General features: G+C 45.2%; 1 protein-coding gene across 1 annotated transcript in view; it reads right to left on the bottom strand.

The window, feature by feature from the left end:
* TMC2 (transmembrane channel like 2) overlaps positions 1-24,172 on the bottom strand; it is an 88,131-nt gene that overhangs the window by 39,321 nt on the left and 24,638 nt on the right. The window contains 5 exon segments of the mRNA XM_030847548.2: positions 2,876-2,982; positions 3,372-3,453; positions 8,411-8,501; positions 18,048-18,200; positions 21,198-21,516. Of these exon segments, the coding sequence (XP_030703408.2) occupies positions 2,876-2,982; positions 3,372-3,453; positions 8,411-8,501; positions 18,048-18,200; positions 21,198-21,516 (752 nt within the window).

Here is a 24,172-nt window from a genome sequence, read left to right on the forward strand (position 1 = left end):
GTCTAGGCTTTACTCAGGTGGAGGGGATTGATTATACAAGGGCATGCTACCAGGAGAAGAGGATCACTGGCGGCAATCTCAGATGCCTGCCTACCATAGGAACTTTTAAAATAGGGACACCAGAGCCACATTCTCAGAGATTCAGATTCAATTGATTGGACTTCATATTAAAAAAAAAACTCCCCAAGTGATTTTCATATGCAGCCCATGTTAAGACAAGAAATACATGAGCTCATCGTGTAACAAGGCCTTGATAGCGAGCTCCTGCAGCATAACTGAGGGCACTCCTGGGACCATGAAGGCATTCTGGGATCTGCAGGCAGTTGTCATTAAAGCCGAACAAGATTCACTCAAGCATTCAGAGAAGTTTGATTCCATTAAAATGTATCAAGGATTTGTGGCAAAAGAAGATGAGTATGAGGAAAAATTCTGTTAAAGTTGTCTAACATTTGAGCACTTCTAATATTCTTATTCCTAGACCCTCTGAGTCACGGTGGTTAGCCTTAAAACAGTCATGAGCCATAGGAATATCTGATCATTAGGTTTAGGCTTAAAACCTTTGGGCCCTGAAGTTAGCCGTGTCCTTGAACAAACAGGTCATCTCCTCTACTCTACCTGCAGTGAATTTGGATGTGTCAGATTCCCATGAAGCCAATTTCCCACTATCCTAATTAAGAGGGCATCTTAGGATACCCCACATTCTCAACTGCTGTTATCCAACCTATCATCAAGTCTTGTCTGTTCTACTCTTTCCCTGTCTCTCTCTTTCTCTTCTTTCTCCCAACCTACTCCAAGACGGCTTCCCAAACAACTGCCAATCAAATCAAGGTGTTCTTTCCTGAACAGTTCAGGTCTTGGCTGCTTCATTGGAATGCAGCAATCACTAAATTTTCATTGTTTCAAACAAATGTCCCCTTGATAGGAAATATTTATAAATTATATCAATTTATATAAATTATATAAAATGTAATATTTTCTTTGAGGAAAATAAAAAACCTCAGTGTTTTAAAAATTATTCACCTTTCCCAAAACACTGCCTTTCTGGACCACTGTATAGCAAAATTCTAGTGATGTCTCATAGGCCTACAGCCTTTAAATGTAATCTGTTCTCATGGAAATAAATCTATTTGGAATCAAAAACTCCCAGGAAGAAAGCAAAGAGTCTGTGAGAGTAAATTTCCCCAATAACTACTGGGGAAAACTGTCTCCTCCTTGGCTATGGAGGGGAGAAGTAAAACTTCTATTTAACTTCTGACAATACTGGGGAGAACCAGATTTGTTTTCAAGAGCATTTGTACACATTTGCCAGAAGGTTTAAAATCTTTATCTCTGGGGACTTCCCTGGTGGTGCAGTGGTTAAGAATCCACCTGCCGGTGCAGGGGACACAGGTTCAATCCCTGATCCGGGAAGATCCTACATGCCGTGGAGCAACTAAGCCCACGTGCCACAACTACTGCCTGCGCTCTACAGCCCATAAGCCACAACTACTGAAGCTCGCGCACCCTAGACCCCGTGCACCACAACTACTGAGCCTGCAGCCTGCAACTACCGAAGCCCGTGCACTCTAGGGCCTGCGTGCTGCAACTACTGAAGCCCGCATGCCTAGAGCCCGTGCTCCACAACAAGAGAAGCCACCGCAATGAGCAGCCCACGCACCGCAATGAAGAGTAGCCCCCGCTCGCTGCAACTAGAGAAAGCCTGCGCCCAGCAACGAGACCCAACACAGCCAAAAATAAATAAAAATTTTAAAAAATGTTCATATGGAATCATTTAACAAAATAAAATAAAATCTTTATCTCTGTATTGGAGAGTGACAATGGTTTAAGAATATATATAGGACAAAGTGGACTGACTCATAATCCTTGATTTCCAGGTGTGCACATAAAGGAGTATAAAGGTTAGTTAATGACATAATTGTAAGTATACTCTTTGGGTAATGTAGAAAAGAATTCAATGGTTTTATCAATAATATAACACTCCTTTGCTACCAAGTACTATTATAATAAACCCTCCACTTCTTCTAACTAATCTGATTTAATTCACATTCCATGGAAGTCTTTTAATTTTGTGAAAAATAGATGTTCAGGAAAGTTTCCCAAAGATGTGACTACAGATAGAGTTGACTCTAATATTCTCATGGAATCATTTGTAATAAAGTAGGAATCAGTAACCTATCACAGAGCCAATTAATAAACCTAAAAGGAAAAAATACTAAATGCATAAATATCATTACCCTGTAGGCTGTAAAGGTAAATCCACTTGTGTACCCAGCACAAGCACCAAATGGTTCAGGCAGGACTGTAGCAATTACTGTGCTAAGCGCTAATGGACCACAGGCACCCCTGGAAAAGGCCCCAGGCCAACACTCTGGAAACCTGGAATCTCATTCACCACAAATTTACTGTGTAAATTTACTGTGTAAATTTGTACAGGTCATTTGTTCCTTTCTTGTCTCTCAATTACTAAGCTATAGGTAAGGATCTACCTACACCCATAATAAGATTGTATCTGGGAGAACAGTGAGGAGTGCTATTCAAATGCAGGGTTTCTTTGGGGTAATAAATTATGATATAATGCATTCTATCTCTTTTTTTTTCAAGGTGAAAGAGAAAAAAACCTCACTGAGATATTAATTCTCCACTAATTTTAAAGTAAAATGAAAGGTAGAAAAATGTAGGGTCCACCTGTTAATTCAGAAATGGAAATATTTGGTTCCATTCTTTGTACTCGGCTATCTGGGCAAATGATGTGAGCACAGAATTTAAAATGAATGACGGATTCTTTGTAAAACAGAGTATTTGATTTATATAAATGAAGATGGCTGTCATGATAAGCCTCAACACTATCTGAAGTTGTAAGCAGTTCTTTTCTTACCTCTGGGATTATGACTAGACCAAATATTAAGCCAAAAAGGACGAGGTTAACTCCATACATCCATCGGAGAAAGATGAAATATGATGCCACTGAAGAACCAAAGTGACCTGAAGAGAGAAAGATGGTGGATGTAAGTGTTGCAGAAGGACATTAACATAAAGGAGGACTTTATGTGTGTGATGGATTCAATTTTCATGTCAGTCTGTGAAATATACATCCCTTTTCTTTTTCTAGATGAAAAAAAGGGCCTAACCGATGTGAAGAAGCACATCTTAAATTTTGGTCTGACTAGTCCAAAGTTCATCTTTTTTCTTTTTTTTTAATATCTTTATTGGAGTATAATTGCTTTACAATGATGTGTTAGTTTCTGCTTTCATCTTTCTCCTAGTACAACAGAACCTATAACATAATCTAGTCAGTTAGTCAAGAACACAGTCCAAACCCTTGGAAAACCCTTCAGCAAACGAACTAAAAACAGTGACACCAAAATACTCACTTTCAATGTCCTTGATCTTCATTTCCCAGGGAATACATTGAGTCTTGAAATTATCAAAGTCTCTTTTAAACTTGACCCATTTCTGAAATTAAACAGGCAACACCCTTAGTTCATTAACACGCTGCCTTTGGGCCTGGAGGGGAAATTGGAGGTGCATGTAGATGTTGACATGTTGACATGTGGGTGAGGCTGCCATGTTGGAGCTGTTGAGCCTAGGCTGTCAGAGGTGGATGTGCACATCTTCACTTTCCAAAGTCAGGTGTGAGTCAGAGAGAAGCAAGGGCAACACAATACTTTGCATTTGTCTATAGTGCTGATAAAGTTTCAGGTTTGGACACTTTACATATGAACTTAGAAAGTCTGTGTATAATTTATGATTTGGGGAATCAAATTGGCTTAGCAAACTCTGATACAACTTCCTTCATCTTAAACCAAAAATTCAAGAGAAAAAAGAAATTTCATAACTCTCATACCTACATTTGGCAGACAGCCAAGTGCCTTAATCTGATAGGAACTGTTGCTAAACTACAAGGCTGGTGGAAGTGGTAAAGAGATCTCAGCCCGTGGCTTCCCATTCTTCTCCTAGTGAAACAGCAGCCTGTTTTTTTTTTTTTTTTTTCCTAAAAGTAGTTGGGAAGGCATTATGCCCCTTTCCATGGTCTATTCCAGCTCCGACATTTTGTACCAATCAGAAACTTGAATAGCTGTCTGTCTGCCGGCTGCGTGAAAGTTTGTCAACTCTTCAAGGGGCTTCTCTCCAACATCCCCACCCCCTGGAAATAAATCCATTTGGAATGAAAAAAACCCAAAAACACCTCGTAGAAAACAGCAGGCAAAGAGGAAGTAGGGAGAAAATCCTCAGATCAGTTTCTATTATTACAAAGGTCTCAAAAGAACTTATTCATGAAGGAAATGAGATTTTCCTTTGTAAATTCGCTAAAGGATAAAAGGGAAATTTTATCTGAAGGAATCAGACGAGCTTCCAAACCTGAAGGCTTTGACTATATCATGATTGGATAATTACTGTATAAGGAAGGAAACCACCTGTCAGAAGAGGGAAATGTTCACAGATGCCAAGGAGAAGAGGGGTTCATAAGCAAAAGACAGGTTGATAATAACGGCAAAGATCTCCCTAAGACAGGAAGGGATGTGGGGAATGGCAGATGGTGGACATGGACACCCCAACCCCATTGCTTCCTCTCCCTTCCCTAGTTCTGATTCTGTGCTCAAAAACCATCTTTGGCTTATTTGGCTTCTTATCTAGGTCTGTCTCTAAGGAAAGCATTTGCGCATCATCTGGGCTGTGAATATTTTGATTTCTATGGCAGTAATTTTTTTCATTGCAAATTAATAGATTGGAATTGGGATTATGGTTTAGTTTCCCATATAACTAACTGTACTATCAAAAATAAAAGGCACTGGGCTTCCCTGGTGGCACAGTGGGTGAGAGTCCGCCTGCCGATGCAGGGGACACGGGTTCGTGCCCCGGTCTGGGAAGATCCCACATGCTGCGGAGCGGCTGGGCCCGTGAGCCATGGCCGCTGAGCCTGCGCGTCCGGAGCCTGTGCTCCGCAATGGGAGAGGCCACAACAGTGAGAGGCCCGCATAATGCAAAAAAAAAAAAATTTGTTTTTCATTTCTTGCACCAGTTATTCCTCCTTGTAGATTAGTAATCTGGTATCTGGTTTTATATATCAGTCTCATAAGCTTTATTAATGTGAGTCCTCCCCCGAGAGACAGATCCCCTGTCAGGGTGCTGATAAAATCAGTATAAAATATAGCCTTGCAAGGCAGAGGACCAATGGAGTAATGAATGTTGTCAAGTGAGGCCCCTGGAGACATAGCCTGCCAATTGATCACTTGGCAACCACCTGACAGCCCCTCAAGGCTGTCGGCATCTTGGCCTGAAAAGATGATGCCTGGGGGCGGGGGGCAGAGGCAGAGAGAGGCCTGGGAGAAGCTCTGCATTGAAGCTCTTTCCTTCATTGGTTTAGAGAATCAGAAAACTGAGCTTGGGCGTGGGCGGGAGAAGACCCCCAACTCCCTTCCTCAGAGCTGTGTGATTTGGTAGCTGCCGTCCTCAGACTGGGTTACTAGCTGTGCATGTCATCTTACTAGTCAGCTGTATATAGGAAAACAGATTTCAAACAGTGGTCGAACAAGACACAGGCACATCCTGTCCATGGATGAAATCTGGATCTGAATAACTAAAGACAACCAGTGAAGCCTGAGAATTAGTACGTCAAAACAAGGAAAAAGTGATGCCATTCTTTGAAATTTTTGGAAAGCATTTCCTCCAGGATACATAATTAAATTTTGAGAGATGGCTCAATATTCTTAGTAGGATACAAAAAATATGGCTTCTAGAGTACAGGTTAGCACTTAGAGAGTTAAAAAAGAATACAGGAGGGGAAATTCCTGGCGGTCCAGTGGTTAAGACTCTGTATTTGGTTGGGGAACTAAGATCCTGCAAGCTGCATGGCGTGGCCAGGGGAGAAAAAAAAAAAAAGGTTACAGGTGAAGTATGGAAGGATTGATTACAAGGTTGCTAAAAGTTCAGTAATAGAATGAAAATAAACATTACACTTTGAGACAGAAGAAAATTGATCCAATGATATTGAGAATAAACCTGAGAAATTTTTGAGAATGCAAAGAGAGAGAAAGCAAAGAATTAAAAACCATGAAGGAAAGTAAATACAAAGAATGGAGAGTTGGCAGCCATCCTTCTGCTAACAAAGAAGCTAGAACTGTTTGAATAGAAACACGATTGAATAGACCATTTATCAGGTATATGTGAAGAACACATTCCTTAATTGGGAAAAAAGTTCTGAGTGTGCAGTTGTTAAGTGGTAAATGGTTTTTAGATAAAATTAATAAACGACCCATAGATAGTTGTCAGGCAACTATAACTGAAAAGGAAGAAAAAAACAAAATTAGGAATAAAAGAGATTAAAACTCAACATATGTAAAATGTAATGACAAAAATTATGGGACTACCTATATGCAACTTTCTGTTAATACATATGAAAATCTTAATGAAATGATCAAATTTGGGGAAGAATATAAAATATCAAAATGGCCCCAAGAAAAAGTTAAAACTTGACTACACCAATTGGAAAAACATTAAAAAATTATCAAGATATTCTATAAAATGCTTCCTGATCCGTACAGTTTTAAGGGTGTCATCTTTCAAATTTCCAAAAAAATGAATGAGCTGTACAAACTGATTTACAGCATAAAAAGGAGGTGATGCTATTCGTTTAATATTATAAAGCAAGTGCAGCCCTAATATTAAAATATGCCAAGATAGTGTACGTGCACGTATGTACACACATAAATTCAAATCAATCTTATGAAAAGTTATGTAAAAATTATAAATAAAATACTTGAAAAATCAGATGTGCCTGATAAAAGTAAGTGTATGAACAGAAGGGAAAGGTATTTAATAAAATCTAACATCTATTTCCAATAAAATGGAAGTCATTAAACTAGAAATAAAAGGATAATTTCTTATTGGGAGAAAGAAAATCTATTTCAAGGCAACAACTCCCATCAACTTAGTGTGAAACAGTAGAGCCATTTTCATTAAAGTAATGGAAAAGCAAAGAGACCCACTATCACCATCATCAATTGAAACTATTCTAGGATTGCTAACCCGCACTTTAGGACAGGAATGATTTAGAAGAACCCAAGAAAAACACCTTTACATACACAATCAGATGAAAATGATTAGAACTAATAAGGGAGCACAACAGGGGAACCAGATTAAAAAATTAATATTCAAGGACTTCCCTGGTGGCACAGTGGTTGAGAGTCCGCCTGCCGATGCAGCGGACACGGGTTCGTGCCCCGGTCCGGGAAGATCCCACATGCCGCGGAGCGGCTGGGCCCGTGAGCCATGGCCGCTGAGCCTGCGCGTCCGGAGCCTGTGCTGCGCAACGGGAGAGGCCGCAGCAGTGAGAGGCCCGTGTAACGCAAAAAAAAAAAAAAAAAAATTAATATTCAAATACGTAGCTTTCCTACATACCAGGTATCTCTAGTTATTAAATAAATGGAAAAATGATTCTATTCACAAAAGCAACCAAAACATAAATTTTGTAGAAATAACATATGACATGGAAAAGATCTATATGAAGAAAATGACAAACTTTGCTGAAGGTTGTAAAAATAAGGCTCGAGAAATGTATGGTATTCTTAGATGTAAAGACTAAATATTGTACAGATAAATCTTCCCAAATTAAATCAAGGATTTAAAAAAATTTCCAATCAAAATCTCAATGGGCTATACTGGACCTTGGCAAAGTGATTTTAAAAATGCATGTGGAAAAAAAGAATGCAAAGAAAACAAAACAAAATGCATATGGAAACATAGGCAAGACTGGCCAAAACATTTCTGAGAAAGAAAGGTAAAAGGAGGAAGCCCTATGAGCCATTAGAATTAATCAATAGCTGAAAGGATGAATTCAAATAAAAGCTCCAAAAAAGGCCCTATACAAGAATTAAGTGGATGAAAATGATAGTTTTTCAGATCAGTAGGTAAAGGAAGAATACTTCCATAAGTTCCACATTAAATATCCAATTAGAGATCATTACCCTAGCCTGAATCAGAAGCTCAGTTTACGGCATAACTCAATAAACCAGAGCTGCCCCCAATGCCCCGTCGACACTACTGTTGTCCTTCTGTATGACCCTGATTACACCATGGCCCTCTGGGTCTCCACCAAATCAAAGTCTTGATTTGGGGGTTTGGAAAATAAGATCCCAGTGGATTCAACATCATTAATTCTGTGAGTTTAGTTCTTCACTGGAGAGGAAACAAGTCTCAAGTATACTGAAGCCCTCACAGATAAGTAGAGAGAAATGGACAGGATACGGTTGGCTTCCATTCTTGGATAAATTGGAATGGTTGACTGGACCTCACGCTCAGGATTCTGGGGGAGGTGGACACAAATGGTGAAGCTGGGCAGGCACTGTGATGGTCACCCAGATTCAGGAGTTGAGCAAGTCCCCCCACAGGTTTGCGCCTCTGCACCACACACCTTAGCCATCAGCATCCTATAGGCGTAGAGTCGCTTGCCTTTCCCCTTTCCCAAGGCTCCTTCATACTTCTCCACAAATTCTTGGGCCTCCCTGGTTAGCGGGGGGGAAAAAGGCAGAAATTCAATTAACGCCCAAGCAAAAGAAATCTGAACTATGAGGGTGTATATGTGGCTGAAAGCCTTAAGTGTTTTATATCCCTAGTTAGAATGTAAGTTCCACGAAGGCAGGGCATTTTGTCTGTTTTGTCCACTGAAGTTTCCCAAATGCCAAGAATAGTGATTGGAACATGGTAGGCACCAGTAGGCAGAATTTTGGCTCTCATGACCTTTGCCCCTTGGTGAATGGCACAAAGGATTCTGCAGATGTAATTAAGATTACTGACTTGAAACCAGGGAGATTACCTTGGATGTCTGGAAGGGCCCAATATAATCATGTGAGCCCTTAGAAAAAGAAGAGGAAGGCAGAAGAGTCAGAGAGAGATGCAGCAAAAGGGGAAATCAGAGAAATTAGAAGCAAGAGAATTCTCCACCCTCTGTTGCTGGGGCCCCTCTGGAGGATGCCACACTGGAAAGCAAGAGAAGAAAATGAATTTCTATCAAAAGTCAGGGAACCTGGAAGAGGACCTCAAGTCCCAGGTGGGGGGGAACCACAGCCCCACTGATACCTTGATTTTAACCTGGTGAAACCCTGAGCAGAGAATCCAGCCACACCAAGTTGGACTTCTGACCAACAGAATTGTGAGCTAATAAATGAGTATTGTCTTAAACTATTAAGCTTGTAGTAATTTGTTAGAGCAGCAATAAAAAAACCAGTACAGCATTCAGTAGGTATTTGTGGAGTGAATGAACGCTGGATGAGTGAGTGAACATCCAAGGAAGACGGCACGGGAAACACATGGATGGGTTTGTCTGTTAAATATTCTGGGTGGTGTGCTGGAGCTGGTGAGGGCTGGCTTCTGAGAACCAATTGTTAAATATTCTGGAACTTGGCCAACAAATTATTAAACTGTTGGTAGCTTAAATCGGCCATGGTGGGAGTATTTAGACTATGGGATTCAGCAAGTGCTCCAAATCAGGGTTCCCCCATCCATCCCCCCACAGAAACAGTTTATCAGGAAACACTGGATAAACCCACACAAGTAGATGAAGAATGAAGTCCATCTCAGGGTGGGTGGAAGAAGACATTGGGTCCTGTGTGTCTGACTGCTGTTGTTACAGCGCCCCCTGCTGGCAACACAACCTAAACCACCTCCAAAGTGCAAACGCAGGTAGTAGACACCTGTTAAAGTTACATTCTAACCTGGGGTTAACTCCAAGGTTGGTTTTATTAGGATGTCTCAATGATGTCCTAATGTTAATGAGGCCAACTGTCTAGCTTCTGAGTCCAGGGTCAAAAGCTGGATTGTATGGGATTAAGACTCCTTTATGGGGTCAGCCCCTGTTTTCTCCCTAGGCAGCGCTCATTCTGGCAGTGAGTTATCTGTGACTACCAATGACTCCAAGACACCAAAGAATGTTTTCATGAAATTCATATTTTTGTCCTCTTCCTATATCTTATGAGTGGGTAGAGACTCCTAAGCATTTGAGGTTTGTGAATTTAAATGTGATAACTAGTAAGATTTGAAGACTTCTGATAAAAATTCTCAAAAGTAAAGGCCAACTCTTATGCCTGCGCCATTGAGCCTGGCACCAAATGCTTCTCTTCTCAATGTCCAGACTGTGTCCAGATGCCCAGAGGGCCCTCAGGAGAACAGAGGGCCCTGCCCAGCGCTGGGTGCAAATTCTGAGGACCATTCACTGCAAAGAGAACAGCTGGTCTAACAGTTTTGATGGACACAGCAAGCTTTTTTGGATCCACTGAAAGTATATAAATAATCACAACTAACATTTTTACAGCAAACCCCTTTAAACATGTCATACGTGATCAGTGTTCTTCTTACTAGAGATAGTAGTTGGTTTATGGAAATACTGGCTCTTGCACTGCACTTCCCAACTGTTGCAAATCTTACTTCTTCCCCTCCCCTCCAACAGTTTTGCACATCTTACTTTTTTTTTGTTTTGGCTGTGCCACATGGCTTGCAGGACCTTAGTTCCCCAACCAGGGATTGAACCCGCACCCTCGGCAGTGAAAGTGTGGAGGCCTAACCACTGGACCGCCAGGGAATTAATTCCCTGAAAATCTTACTTCTTCTTTTTTATTCCCCTAACAGTTCTGCAAATCTTACTTCTGTAGGGTGCTTCTGTCCCCTCCTTGTCCCCTCCTTTCCAATGGGGAACTTTCTGCAAGCTCATCTCTCCTCTTCCTCAAACCAGATGGTGTGTGGTAAATGAAGTAAAAAGGCAAAAGAAGAGAGATCCTTTGCTTTGTGGAAACTTCTAGGGGCCTGGATCTCAAGGTCACTTTTGGCAGGTGATTAGCAACCCCTCAGGTCCCTCCAACACTCAGGAGAGGAGGAAGCCATTGAGGCAAGGCTCTCCTGGGCAGCCATCCACAGCAGAAGACAGCACTTCAGCAGTCCCTCACATTGCCCTAGAAAGACCCTCCTTGTCGATAAAAGGGCCCAAATAACAGTTTGGAAGACACAGTCAGGGTGGCCAGCAATCACTGCTGGGAGAGAAGGGGTGTATTGTGTGGCTTTAGTGCCAGAGAGAGCCAGGCAGGATTCTGTGCCTCTCAGGGTGGCAGTTCTCATCTAGAAATGGGGACAATGTTATGAGACTTAAACGAGTGGATGCATGCCATGTAAGCACAGCAATTTCATTTATCAGGCAGTCACCCCTCTCCTTCTGGGGAAACAGCAGCTCCTGGAGTGGGCAGCTGATAGGATTCTTTCCTAGCCCAGGGGGCTGCTGTGAGGAGACTTCTGTTCCCCAGGGGTCTGGACAAGGGGCACAGCAATGCCGCCTTCCACAATGAGAATACTCTGAAGTTGATCCAAAGCATCTCACAGAGACTACCTATTTCCAAAAACTACCCCCTGGTGAAGGAGTTCAGATTCAAAATCACACTTAATTTTGAGACGCAGAGGTATAAATAGACACAGGGCAGCCCGCATTTGATGGCATCCTTACAGAGCTTTGCCGTCCCGTGCAGAACGTTGGGAGAATGTATCAGCCAGCCTGAAATCCAGAAGACAACCAGACAAAGGTAGGGAATACAGGTGGCCAAAGGGAGGTGGCTACAGGTTGGAGGTGGTCAAGAGGTTGAAGGTGATCTGGGCTATGTTGGTTTGGTGTCTCCCTTTGTCCCTAAGCAGTTTTTATTTTTCAGTTATGGAGACAAAGATCAAACAGAGGCTGAGCTCACTCTAAGTGGAAATTCAGATAAGTCAGGTGATGGCATCTGTTCTAGAGGTGTCACTGAATCAATTTAAGGGCAGTTGAGTTTAACCAAGCATGCCTGGCTTCCCATATGTGGTGGTTTTAAACTATGTCAGCAAATTATTTGACATTCCTCCCTTTAAAATGTAGAACTGGGGAGTTCCCTGGCTGTTCAGTGGTTAGGACTCTGCGTGTTCACTGCTGAGGGCCTGGGTTCAATACCTGGTGGGGTAACTAAGATCTCACAAGCCAAGCGGCGCAGCCAAAAAAAAAAGGAATTGAATTCTCCTCCACTTGAATGCAGGGCAGACTTAGTGATGTGCTTCCAATGAATAGAAGGTGGTAGAAGTGACAGTTTATGACTTCTGAGACTAGGACGTAAAAGGTATTGTGACTTCCCCCTTGAAATCCCCCTCTTCAGTGGGAAGCCGGCTGCCATGTTATGAGGACAGTGAAGCAGCCTGTGGAGAGGCCTGTATGGAGAGAAACTGAGGCCCTTACTAACAAACAGAACCAACTTGCCATCCATTTGTGTGAGTAACCTTGGAAGTGGATTCACCAGCCCCAGTCATCTGAAGCCTGAAGCCCTGACCAACACCTTGACTCAACCTTATGAGAGACTCCAAGTCATAACTGACCAGCTAAGCTGCTCCTGAATTACTGACCAACAGGAGATAATAAATGTTTATTATTGTTTTAAACTACTAAGTTTTGGGGTAATTTATTACATAGCACTGGAAAATTAATACTCTGTAGAATCCAAACCACTGATCTCTTTGGTGCATATACATTTAGGATTGTCCTGTTTGCTTGGTGGATTGACCCTTTTATCATTATGTAGTGTCCCTCTATGTCCTTGGTAATTTTCTTTATTCTGAAATTGACTTTGTCTGGTATTTACATAGTTTCTCCTGCTATCTTTTTTTTTTTTTTGCGTTACGTGGGCTTCTCACTGTTGTGGCCTCTCCCGTCGCGGAGCACAGGCTCCAGGCGCACAGACTCAGCGGCCATGGCTCACGGGCCCAGCCGCTCGCGGCATGTGGGATCTTCCCAGACCGGGGCACGAACCCGTGTCCCCTGAATTGGCAGGCGGACTCTCAACCACTACGCCACCAGGGGAGCCCTAGGTGGTGTTTTAATTTTTGCTTCAACTGTCAAACATAATTTTAAAAATCAAGAGGAGAAGGAAAATCCATGGTATTTTCCAAGATTTTTGCTCTCACCATGTTCTTCCTTCCTGATGTTCCAAGATTCCTTCTTTTACCATTTCCTTTATGTTTAGAGAACTTCCTTTAGTTGTACTTTATAGTAGGTCTGCTGGTGACATATTCTTTCAGTTTTCCTTCATCTCAGAATGTCTTGATTTCTCTTTTATTCTTTTTTTTGTTTTGTTTTTGTTTTGTGGTACGCGGGCCTCTCACTGTTGTGGCCTCTCCCGTTGCGGAGCACAGGCTCCGGACACGCAGGCTCAGCGGCCATGGCTCACGGGCCCAGCCGCTCTGCGGCATGTGGGATCTTCCCGGACCGGGGCACGAATCCGTGTCCCCTGCATCGGCAGGCGGACTCTCAACCACTGTGCCACCAGGGAAGCCCCGACAATTCTTTTCATTTAGCACTTGAAGAATCTTTATGTCACCTACTCTGTCCTCCATAGTTTCTGATGAGAAATTTGCTGTCATTCTAATTGTTTGTCCTTTATAGTAATGCATTGTTTCTCTCTGACTCTTATAAGTATTCAGAAGTTTGACCATGATGTGTATTGGCATGGATTACTCTGGATTTATCTTGTTGGGGCTTTGTTTAGCTTCTTGAATCTGTAAGTTTTGCCAAATTTGAGAAATTTTCAGTCATTATATCTTTGAAGACTTTTTCAGTCCCACCCTCTTTCTCTTCTTTTGAGACTCTATTTTCTTCTTTCATCATCTAGGGATTTGGAGGAGACACTAACGTTAGATCATTTATAATAATCCTACATGTCCCTGAGGCTCTGTTCACTTTTTTCCCCAGACCATTTTCTCTGTATTGTTCAGGTTGATTTGTCTTGTTCTACCTTCACTTTCACTGATTCTCTACTCAGTTCTCTCCATTCTGCTGTTGAGCCCATTCATTGAGTTTTAAAACACTTTAGTTACTATATTTTCTACTTCTAAAATTTCCACTTGTTCTTCTTTATATCCTCTATTCATTTTCTGAGACTTTCTATTTCTTCATTTGTTTCATGTGTTCATAATTGCTCACTGAAACATTTTTATGATGGTTTCTTTAAAATCTTTGTCAGGTAATTCTAACATATATGTCCTCTTGATGTTAGCATCTGTTGATTACCTTTTATCATTCAAGTTTGAGATCTTCCTCGTTCTTGGTATGATGACTGAATTTTCAAGTGAAGCCTGGAATTTGAGATATTATGTTATGAGACTCTGGATCTTATTTAAATCTTGTGTTTTAGCAGGCCTCCTCTGACACTGCTCCAGTAGGTGAAGGGGGATGCTGCCTGCTTACTTCTAGGTGGAAGTCCAGATTATTCACTTGGCCTCCTTTTATACCTGGGGCTGGACTGGAGCTCCTTGTTACTGCTGAGCAGGGATGGGAGTTCAGGCTCCCACAAGCCTTCCACTCATATCCTCCTGGCTTGAAGAGATGCCTTGTTACTTCCAGGTGGTGGTGAAATTTCAGACTGCCCATGTAGTCTCCACTGACACCCCAGGGAGAGGGAGGGCTCATTACACTGCCCAGTGGGGATGAGAGTCCCTGCTCCTCACTTGGCCTTCTCTGACATTTGATGGGGGTGTTAGGGGCACCATGTTACACCCTGGCAAGGGAGGAAATGTAGGCTTCTCCACTTGGCTTTTGCTGCCAGGGCTGGGGCTACAGCTGCTCATTTGTTTATGGTGTTTGGCTGGAGTAGGGTTGTTATTGTTTACAAGTCTTCTGTCTTGCCAGGCTGTTCCTTTTCTGGTCCTTTGGCTGGAGACAGCAGACTTTTCTTGAGGTGCTTTTGTGTGTGACTGTCAGTGTTTGGGGGCAGCCAGCTTCTCCAATATCCAGTCTGGATATACAGGCAAAAAGGAAAATTGGAACTCAATGCTCTGTCATTCATTTGACCCTGAGGTCCTTAGCCAGTCTGCCTTTCTTCTCTCCACCTTTCTGAGTCTCTTATGTTTGCTTTACACATAATATCCAGGGTTTCAGTTGTACTTAGTGGGAAGACTATGGAGAAGTATATCTACTCCATCTTCCTAGAAGTGGAATTCTTCAGATCTCACTTTGGGTAATTTTCTAACACATTAGGTTTCTGACAAAGCTGAGTGACATACCTGATTAATTCTATGATTAAAGCAAACATCCCTGACTCATGAGCACTAGAAACTCTTTTGCCAACATCACAGCCTGCCTCGTGTCATTATTAATGATGTGCGTTAATAATGTCTTCTCTGATTCATCTTTGTTCCCCATCCTCATCTCTCAGGGTTCAGCACAGTGTCTGGAACAAGATGTTCAAGCTTTAATAGCAATAATTACTATCTATTAATTGCATATTATATGCTGGGTACTTAAATATTTTTTATTTGTCAGAACAACTCTGCAGGTAGATATTATTATTCCTACTTTACAAAAGACAGCTGTGAGGCTCAGCGAGGTTAAGGGAAGGAATCCAGCCTGAGGGGATTGAATAGCCAGTCAAACCACACAGATATGGTAGAGGTGTGAAGGCAGGCTTGCCCCAATTCACTGCTGTTGCTCTTTATGCCTTGCCATCCTTCTTTGATTGTCTACAACAACTATGCCAGCTGCCTGAGTGGGCCAGAGACTGGGTCCCCACACCATTGCTTCTAAAAAAAGATGTAGTCTGGCCATGTTATCTGCAGATCTGCAATTGAAGGCTTTACTGCCAGAAGAGGAAATCATACAGGAGGCAAAGGGGTGTATTCTAGAATGTCTAGTAATCCTAGAGAAGCAGTTACAATTTAAGAGTGCAAGTTCTGGAGCCAGAATTCCTGAGTTCAAATTCTGGCCAGACCACTAAACTCACTGTTTAGCCTTGGACAAATTACTAGATTGCTCTGTGTCTCAGTTTGCTCATCAGTAAAATGGGGGCAATAATAATGGTACTTACATCAAAGGGTGATTATGAAGATTAAATGAATTGTTACACACCCAGCCCTCAGAACAGTGCCTGGCACATAGGGAGCACCCAGCAAATGTTGGCAATATATATAAAAAAAAGAATATTAAAAGATGAATAAGAAACAGCTCTGCTAACAAGAGCATCCAGTCAAGTGAGGGCCTTAGGGGTCAGAGAGGCCGTAGCTAACTCAGCCTGAATGCAGGGAGGGGCAATGGGGACTTCCCTGCAGAGGGGACACCTGGCCTGAGTCTCAGAGTGTAGGAACTAGCCAGGTGGGAGGGCAGAGGCACCAGTGGAGCTGAGACCCAGAGGCTGGAGAGCCTGAGCCTGGGATAAGGAGTCTTGCAAGAGGGAGAAGGAGGGGAGACCTGCTCCAGTGGGAGAGACAAGTCTTTTCAGCTTCTAGGGCCTTAGCCACTTCCCACCCCCACCAAGAGCAGGAACTCTGCCCCCAGGCCTGGAGGAGATGCAGACTTCTCCTCAGGGCAGCTGAATGGCCCTCAGGGATTTTTATGGTCCCTGAGACTTCCAGCCAGCTGGAGATCTCATTTCCACAAGCATCAACATTGCTCTTTTTCCACTGTTAATAAAAGATGTGTTCCGGTGACACCTGAGTTGGAGTGAGGTTCTGTTAGACTGACAGATGGAAGGAGGAAGAACTCGGCTCTGGGGGAGCAGGGAGAAGAGACTCAGAAAAAGGGAGGTGGGAAGGCAGACAGCTTGCTGCATGAAGCTGTAGCTACTGCCCAAACTGTCGCCACCATTCACCTGTGATGACTTAAATTTAAATAAATTAAAATAAAACAGAAATTCAGTTTCTCAATTGCACTGACTACTTTTCAAGCGCTCACTAGTTTCATGTGACTGAAGGCTACTCTATTAGCGCAGATTTAGAACATTTCCATCATCCCAGAAAGTTCTGTTGGTCAGCACTGGCCTGGAGGCACCGCAGGGAGGCATTTCTTCCTGCAGCTGAGTTGTAGACAACGTAATAATTTGCAAAACAGTGGAGTAAGCTCTGTTTACCAGGCTCCTTCCTAGTCAGGGTTTGCACAGCCAGCATCTTTGCTGTGCCTCCGAGACACAGTGAGGCTGAACGTCAAAATATGTCTGCTAGGGCTTCCCTGGTGGTGCAGTGGTTGAGAGTCCGCCTGCCGATGCAGGGGACACGGGTTCGTGCCCCAGTCTGGGAAGATCCCACATGCCGCGGAGCGGCTGGGCCCGTGAGCCATGGCCACTGAGCCTGCGCGTCCGGAGCCTGTGCTCCACAACGGGAGAGGCCACAACAGTGAGAGGCCTGCGTACAGCAAAAAAAAAAAAAAAAAAAATGTCTGCCAACCTGTTCTATGTGATAAGGGGCGAGGCATTTGACTTGAGCAATGAGGAAAATCAGGTGTGAGAGGAACCAGGGAAAATGGCTTCTTACACAGAGGGAAGGAGGGAGTCATTCCAGTCTTGTGGCAGAAAGACCGAGGTGGGACTTGGGGGAAGATGGTAACACTGAATGGGATTTTTTCAGGAAAAACGTCCTGCCCTTCTCTCAAAACTTCAGCAGAGAGTCAAGAGCCATAAAATGCATGGTGGGCTGGCTCGTCATATGGAAACCAGGGAAATAGCCGAGTTGCAAATAGGAGTCAGGGGCGTGGGCACCAGGCCACGCAATATTCATGGAACCTCACTGCAAGCTTGGCCCTGTGTTAGGCATTTGGACACAAGTGTAGCTAAGACAGCCCCTCCGCCTGCTCTCCACACTGTAAGGGTGAGTGTGTGACAAGGGGAGAGATTCTAGTGCTTAGGGAACACAAAAGAGGTCTGAACTTGTTGAGATGGGGGTCATGGAAAGTCCCCCCCACCCCCAAGGAAGGCGTGTCTTTTTGGTTGTGAGGGAGACGCGGAAGCCACCAGATGGGGCGCGGGACAGAGAGGTGACCTGAAAATGGAGGGGGGTGCGTAGCCGGAGGGCCACGATCCTCCTTGGCTTCCGCCAGGCCCCGCTCGGTGCTGGCCAACAGCAGGGCCCGATGGCCAGTTGCGTGCTGGGGATGACGTGACCAAAGCAGGGTGGGAGGGTGAACCCCCCTTCTTGTTGAGCCCCCTTGGAGTGGAGAGGAGGAAGGGACTCCTGCGCCCATCAGAGGAGCTGAGCCTTCTGGACGGGGAGGGCCCTGGTCAACCACCACTGCTCACCTGAGCCCCGCCAGCTTCCTCGCCATGGGCCAGGGCTTGGTCCGCATGGTGGCGATGAGCTTCTTCTTGTCTTCCACCTGCTCCAGAATCCGGGCCAGTTCCTCCTCAGACAGAGACTCCCTACCAGAGGTGCTGGAGGCCAAGGAGGATGACCTGGAGCAGAGGCGGGGTGGAGCAGAGGGGAGTGAGGAGGAGGCCGGGGTCCTCAGGGGCACTGTGGGATGTGAGGGGCCCACCCAAGATGCCCCCAGCTCCCGCCCACACAGGCCTGCCCCGCTCAGAGCCCTCCGCGACTCCCCCCACCTGGCAGAGGAGGCCACTTCTCCTCCTGGAGCCCAGGGCCCCTCGTGGTCTGCCTCCTCAAGCTCCATGCCCCTGAGTCCCCCCCACGCTGCACACCCTCACTAGTGCAGGGCCGCCCAATGGGAATATAATGTGAACCATGTATCGTAACGTTAAGTTTTCTAGTAGCTATATTAATATGATAAACGGACATGGACATATTAATTTTAATAATACATTTCATTTAACCCAGTATATGAAAAATTTATAATTTATAATTACAGTAATGTAATGGTGTAAAAATTATTAATGAGACATTCTACATTCTTTTTGTACTGTCTTCAAAACCCAGGGTTCATCTTGTACTCACCACGGATGTCAATTCAGGCACAAAATTTTCATTGAACATATTTAATCTGTACTTGGATTTCATAAAATTTAGTTGAAAAAGTAGATTTACATATCCAAATTTTTAGACATACTTAAAAGTTTCCTTGTAAATGAATAAAGTAACATAATATCATTTTCCTTTGGTGTTCACATCTGCACTGACAAAATTAGTTTGTCTTTTTTTTTTTTTTTTCCAGAAGAAATGCTTTGGCTTCAAAGTTAAATCAACTTCAAAACTACATCTGGGGCTTCCCTGGTGGCGCAGTGGTTGAGAGTCCGCCTGCCGATGCAGGGGACACGGGTTCGTGCCCCGGTCCGGGAAGATCCCACGTGCCGCGGAGCGGCTGGGCCCGTGAGCCATGGCCGCTGAGCCTGTGCTCCGCAACGGGAGAGGCCACAACAGTGAGAGGTCCGCGTACCGCAAAAAAAACACAAAAAACAAAACTACATCTGTTTGTCCAAGTTCAGTAAATTTTTTAACTCAGTGGTATTAACATCAGATTAAAATTGAATTGAATTAAAAATGCAGTTCCTCAGTCACACCAGCCACATTTCAAATGCCTAGCATGTGGCTAGTGGCTATTGTATGGGACAGCACAACTGCAGAGACCTTCCAGCTGGAGGGTGTGATGACCCTCACCAGCTCACAGACAAGACTGTGTGCTCATCTGCCACAAAATCCAAGTTCTTGTCTGTGCTACTCACAGCCTCCTTCACTCATAAAAACACTGACTCTCAGCTGAGATGGCAGCAGCTGACAGGGGGTGAGAGAGGGGCTGGAGAAGTGTTCTGCCTGTGCAGCCTTTTTAGCACGTTTGATAAATGGAAATATCAGGATGTGGGCTTGGGTTACCACGGGTTTTAGAGATCAGTTTGCCTCTGTGAGTTTAGCTTCTGATCAACTCCTAAGGAGCAAGGAGAGGTCACAGGAATAAGGTGGAGAAGCGGGGGGACCCTAGCTCTTAAATGCTGGAAAGCCTAGAGCACAGGGACATTTTGCCTTATCTCACCCCCCTGCCCCCCAGGATATCTGCCTTTGAGTCTTTGCATAAGTTGTTCCCTCAGTTTGGGTGGTGGTAGGGGGGTGGGACATTCAGTCATTGCTTGTTCAAATTCCACCCGGGCTTTAAAGTCTTAACGAAATATTTACCTTCCTCGTGGAGGAACTGCAGCCTCCCAGCAACATGCTCTTTATCAAATCCTTTCTTGCATACATATTGCCTTCTGCTTTTTGTTGTGATAGCTGATGCCCATGTCCTACCTCCCCTGCTAGACTGTCAGTTTCTGAGCAACAGGACTGGATATTTTTCATCTCTATGCCCTGCCATGACACTCAGCTGAAAATGGCACAAATGGGTCCTTGTCTGCATCCCTTACTTTGCATCTGCCACCCAGACAGGATGGGACCGCCTCCTTCTAAAGTTCCGGACACTCTGGAGCCCATCAATGATGCATTCAAGTTCTCTCTAAGTTGCTAAGGACACCATGCACCCTTTACCCTGTTAGCTCAGGTCTACGGACAACCAGACAGTAGACAAAAGCCCTAACTGAGCCAGGGATGGCTGGCAGGGGTGACAGAAGAAATCAGTGGCCCTTGCTGTGGGCCTTAATTTCCTCTGTAAAGTTGGAGATGTACAGTGGAACACCTGAGTGAGGGTGTGGGCAAGGAAGGTTTATTAGAAACCATTGGAAGGAGCATCAGCTCTTTGCCATAGTCCTGGTATCTCTGTTTCCAAAGCCTCCCAGCCCATTATCAATGGGGATTCTTAAAACATCCTGAGAAGTGATGCAAAGTAAAGTGGAAGAGGGAGGCAAAGAGAGGGAGATGTCCCATCAAAATTGGTAGCAAAAAATGAAACTAAAATCCCAACTTGCTGATTCCATAAACTGGCTCTATCCACTAACCCCCGTATGCAGATGCTAATGGAACAAAGGAAACACAGCAAGTAAACCAAACCCCCAAATCCTAGAATTTCAGAGCTGGTAGAACTTTTGAAGTTCTTCTAGATCAAAGCCACATTTCACAGAAGAGGACACAGGTCACCTTAGGAAATGGTGTGCTTAAGCCCTGGAATGACTCCTAAATCCAATTTTGTTAATTTCTCTCAGCTCCTCATCAAGAGCTGTGGTGAGTCACCAGCTGAAATTGAGAACTGGGATCTTTTCTCACCCTGCTGCCATATCACCTCCCCACTCAGAGCTCCACTTGCACCTGTGCTCCAGGAGGGCTTTGAGTCGAGAGTGCGCAGTGGCCCCTCAACCTGGGATGGCTGTGACCCTCATCCCGGTTCCACCCCCAACCGCGAAGAGCTTGGCAGGGGCAAAGGCAGGGACTAAGTAAAGAGAGCAGGGGCCGCCCGTTTATGGGAGAGAATGAGGGGGGAAGACGACACCTGGCCTTTATCAAGGGAGGAAGCAGGGCTGGAAGGAGAGGGAGAGCGCGGACTGAAGCGCGCCTGAAGCCCGGTCACAACACACCTGTGTTTCTTCAGCTGCTTCCACATCTCCTCCTTCCTCGGCACCTCCTTTTCCTTCTTTGGAGGTGCTCGGTGCTCCCTGAGGGAAGCTCTCCCGTCCCTCTTCCTCCTTCCTCCGCAGGTCTTCTCTGCCGAGCCTCGCTCCGGTTCCCCCAGCTGCTCTCTGCGTCCCCTGCGCTCTGCCTGCTTCCTCCGGGGAGACCCCGACCCCGGGCTGCCCCCGGCCCGCTCCTTCTGTCCAGGCGGGGCTCGGAGCCTGCCTGGCGCGTTCTCGGCTTTGTGAGTCCGCTTCCTCGAGGGTCTCCTCCCGGACCTGTCACCTGCAGGGGCAGGGAATGAACAGTTCTGGCCTCACAGGCCTCGACCCCAGGAAAGTGTCCCCAGCTGTGAGAAATCAGATGTACAAAATGCTTCCTGGACCTTATTGGTTCCAAAAGCCACCTCTTTCAGACAGAGCCTCTGGTCTCGGCTGAGAGCTAATGTCTCCCTCCTCTGACCGGCTGGCACTCCCACACTCTCACCTAAACCTCAGCTAGAGACCCAGACACATGCCTTCCTCTGCTTGGGGGTGCAGTCCCTTGGGTCAGAGCTCAGTCCTCTCCTGACGCCCAGGGCCAAGGCCAAGCGTAAGCCTCTGTTTGGTAAGGCTGGAAGACTGAGACGCAGAGGGCCTGCTGGCTCCGTTCTCCAAGGGCTGTCCCCTCATGTGCCCCACCTGGCAAGAGGGAAGGGACGGGGGGTGGTGGTGGTGGTGAGAGCAGCGGAGTCGGTTCCGATCCTGTGTCTCAGCGCTGCTCCCACGTTGTTGCTGTTATTTTAAACCATGACTTTATAGCACTGGCAAATGGCCTGGCTGAGCAGAATCTACTCTCAAGTGTGAACTTTCCCCAACAGCTTGCCCAACACCTAGTGTAAGCACAGCTATCCCAGCTGGGCAGTTACACATTAAATGCAGGAAAAATTGTAATGAGGTTCTGGTATTAATAAGCAACCTCTCCACCACTTACTAGCAGGGTGTCTTTGAGCCAGTCACTTAACCTCTCTGAGTCTCAGCTCATCTCTAACATGGGAATGTTACTACTCCATCAGCTTGTTAATGAACATGACACAATGACTGACTTCTGAGAACGGACGTCATTACCCTGATATTCTTATCCGGAAATAAGATCTTTTTTTTTTTGCGTATGCGGGCCTCTCACTGCTGTGGGCTCTCCCGTTGTGGAGCACAGGCTCCGGACACGCAGGCTCAGCGGCCATGGCTCACGGGCCCAGCCGCTCCACGGCATGTGGGATCTTCCCGGACCGGGGCACGAACCCGTGTCCCCTGCATCGGCAGGCGGACTCTCAACCACTGAGCCATCAGGGAAGCCCGGTCAAGATCTTTTTACTTGTATAAAGAACACAGGTTTGGAGCTAGGCCAGTCTGCCCGAAAATATCAGTTCTATCATTTACTTATCTCTGTGACCACAGATAAATTACTTAACTTTTCTGCACCTCAGGTTCCTCACCTGTAAAACGGCTCTAGTAGCCACTACATAGTTAGGTTAGGTTAAAACAGGAATAGTTAGGTTAATTTAAAACAGGAATAAAGGGTCTGACTCATGAGAGGTACTCAACAAAGGTCCTCCTCCTTCCCTCCCACCTCCAGCCTGCCTTGCCATCTTTGTGCTCTAAGTGGGCATCACCTGGAACCTGATCTGTCTGCAGAGCACAGGTTCTCACTTTTCACAGTGGCTCCCCATCCAGGCTCTTCTGCCACCACTAGGCAGATTTTCCCAACAGAGCTGTGAGAGCCCCAACTTTGGGCAGGGCAGGGCAGAGTAGAGTTTCATCACCCAACATCCCCACCAACAGTCCCATCAGTGATGGAGTCCAGGACAAGGAGTCCCAGGTTGTCAAATTCTTGCCTCTGTCCACCCCTTTTCCAGCCTCTCAAGGTTGTGCATGCAATGTAGCAGCCACAGAGAGTTTTCCTCGCTGCTCCTTGACCCTTGAGCTTTACATTCTGAGAAGCAAGCCACCCCGTGAAACAGCAACCAAAGCTGGTCGCTGGTGGATTTGGGTAGAGTAAGCTGGGGATTCAGAGTCTGGATATGTGGGCCTGAAACCTTGTTCTGCTGGTTATTACCCCGGTAACACTGGGCAGGTTTCTTGTTCTCTCTGAGTCAGTTTTCTCGTGGGTGTGCTGTGGGTGGTCTACCCAAATCTCCATTGTCTGGCCGTGGCATTGTCCCTTAGCTGCTATGCATGTTGGCTCTTACCATTCACAGCTTCTCCCTTCCCAAGGGACCCGTGGTTGATGGAAACCATCTTGGGAAATGTCTGGGAGTTTACACCCCTCCCCTCTCCTCAAGTCAGCTGACAGCCAATTGCTAACTGATATGGGGTATAAAAAGTCCAGTCCTCTGGCCTCCAGGCAGAGCAAGTCTGTGGTTCATTCACTCTCCAGAGCTCCCTGTGGGATCAGGCAGAGGCTAGACCCCAGCTGAACACACAGCTTTGCTCAGCTCCTTCCCTTGATCTGTCCTGATTCCCTTACTCCTTGTCTCCTGAGAGCTGCCCTCAATAAATCACATGCACAAGAATCCCCATCTCAGGCTCTGCTTCCAGGGGACCTGATTTATCTATAGGCATCTATCTCAAAGTGTGGTAGGTAAATCCAACTGAGATAATATCTATACAAGTGTGATGTAAGGGGAGCATGCTGGGTTTAGCAAACAGAATTTGCTCTGTGGTTCAAAGATAAACTATCCAGAGTTCTCCTCTTGGATCTCAAACTAGGATACTGGTAGAATCCAAGAAGCACAGTGGTGGGCTTCACCCAGATCTGAGGAAGATATTCTGGAGGAAGAAACTTCTAAGCTAAGACCTAGAGTGAAAATAGAGTGTGTGTGTGCAGCGAGTGGGTATAGGGCAGGGTTAGGTAGTGAGTGGGTAGGAAGGATGCCAGAAAAGTTTTACGCAGAGGTGACATG

This window comes from Globicephala melas, chromosome 15, assembly GCF_963455315.2.
Source record: "Globicephala melas chromosome 15, mGloMel1.2, whole genome shotgun sequence".
In the NCBI taxonomy this organism is placed as follows: domain Eukaryota; kingdom Metazoa; phylum Chordata; class Mammalia; order Artiodactyla; family Delphinidae; genus Globicephala; species Globicephala melas.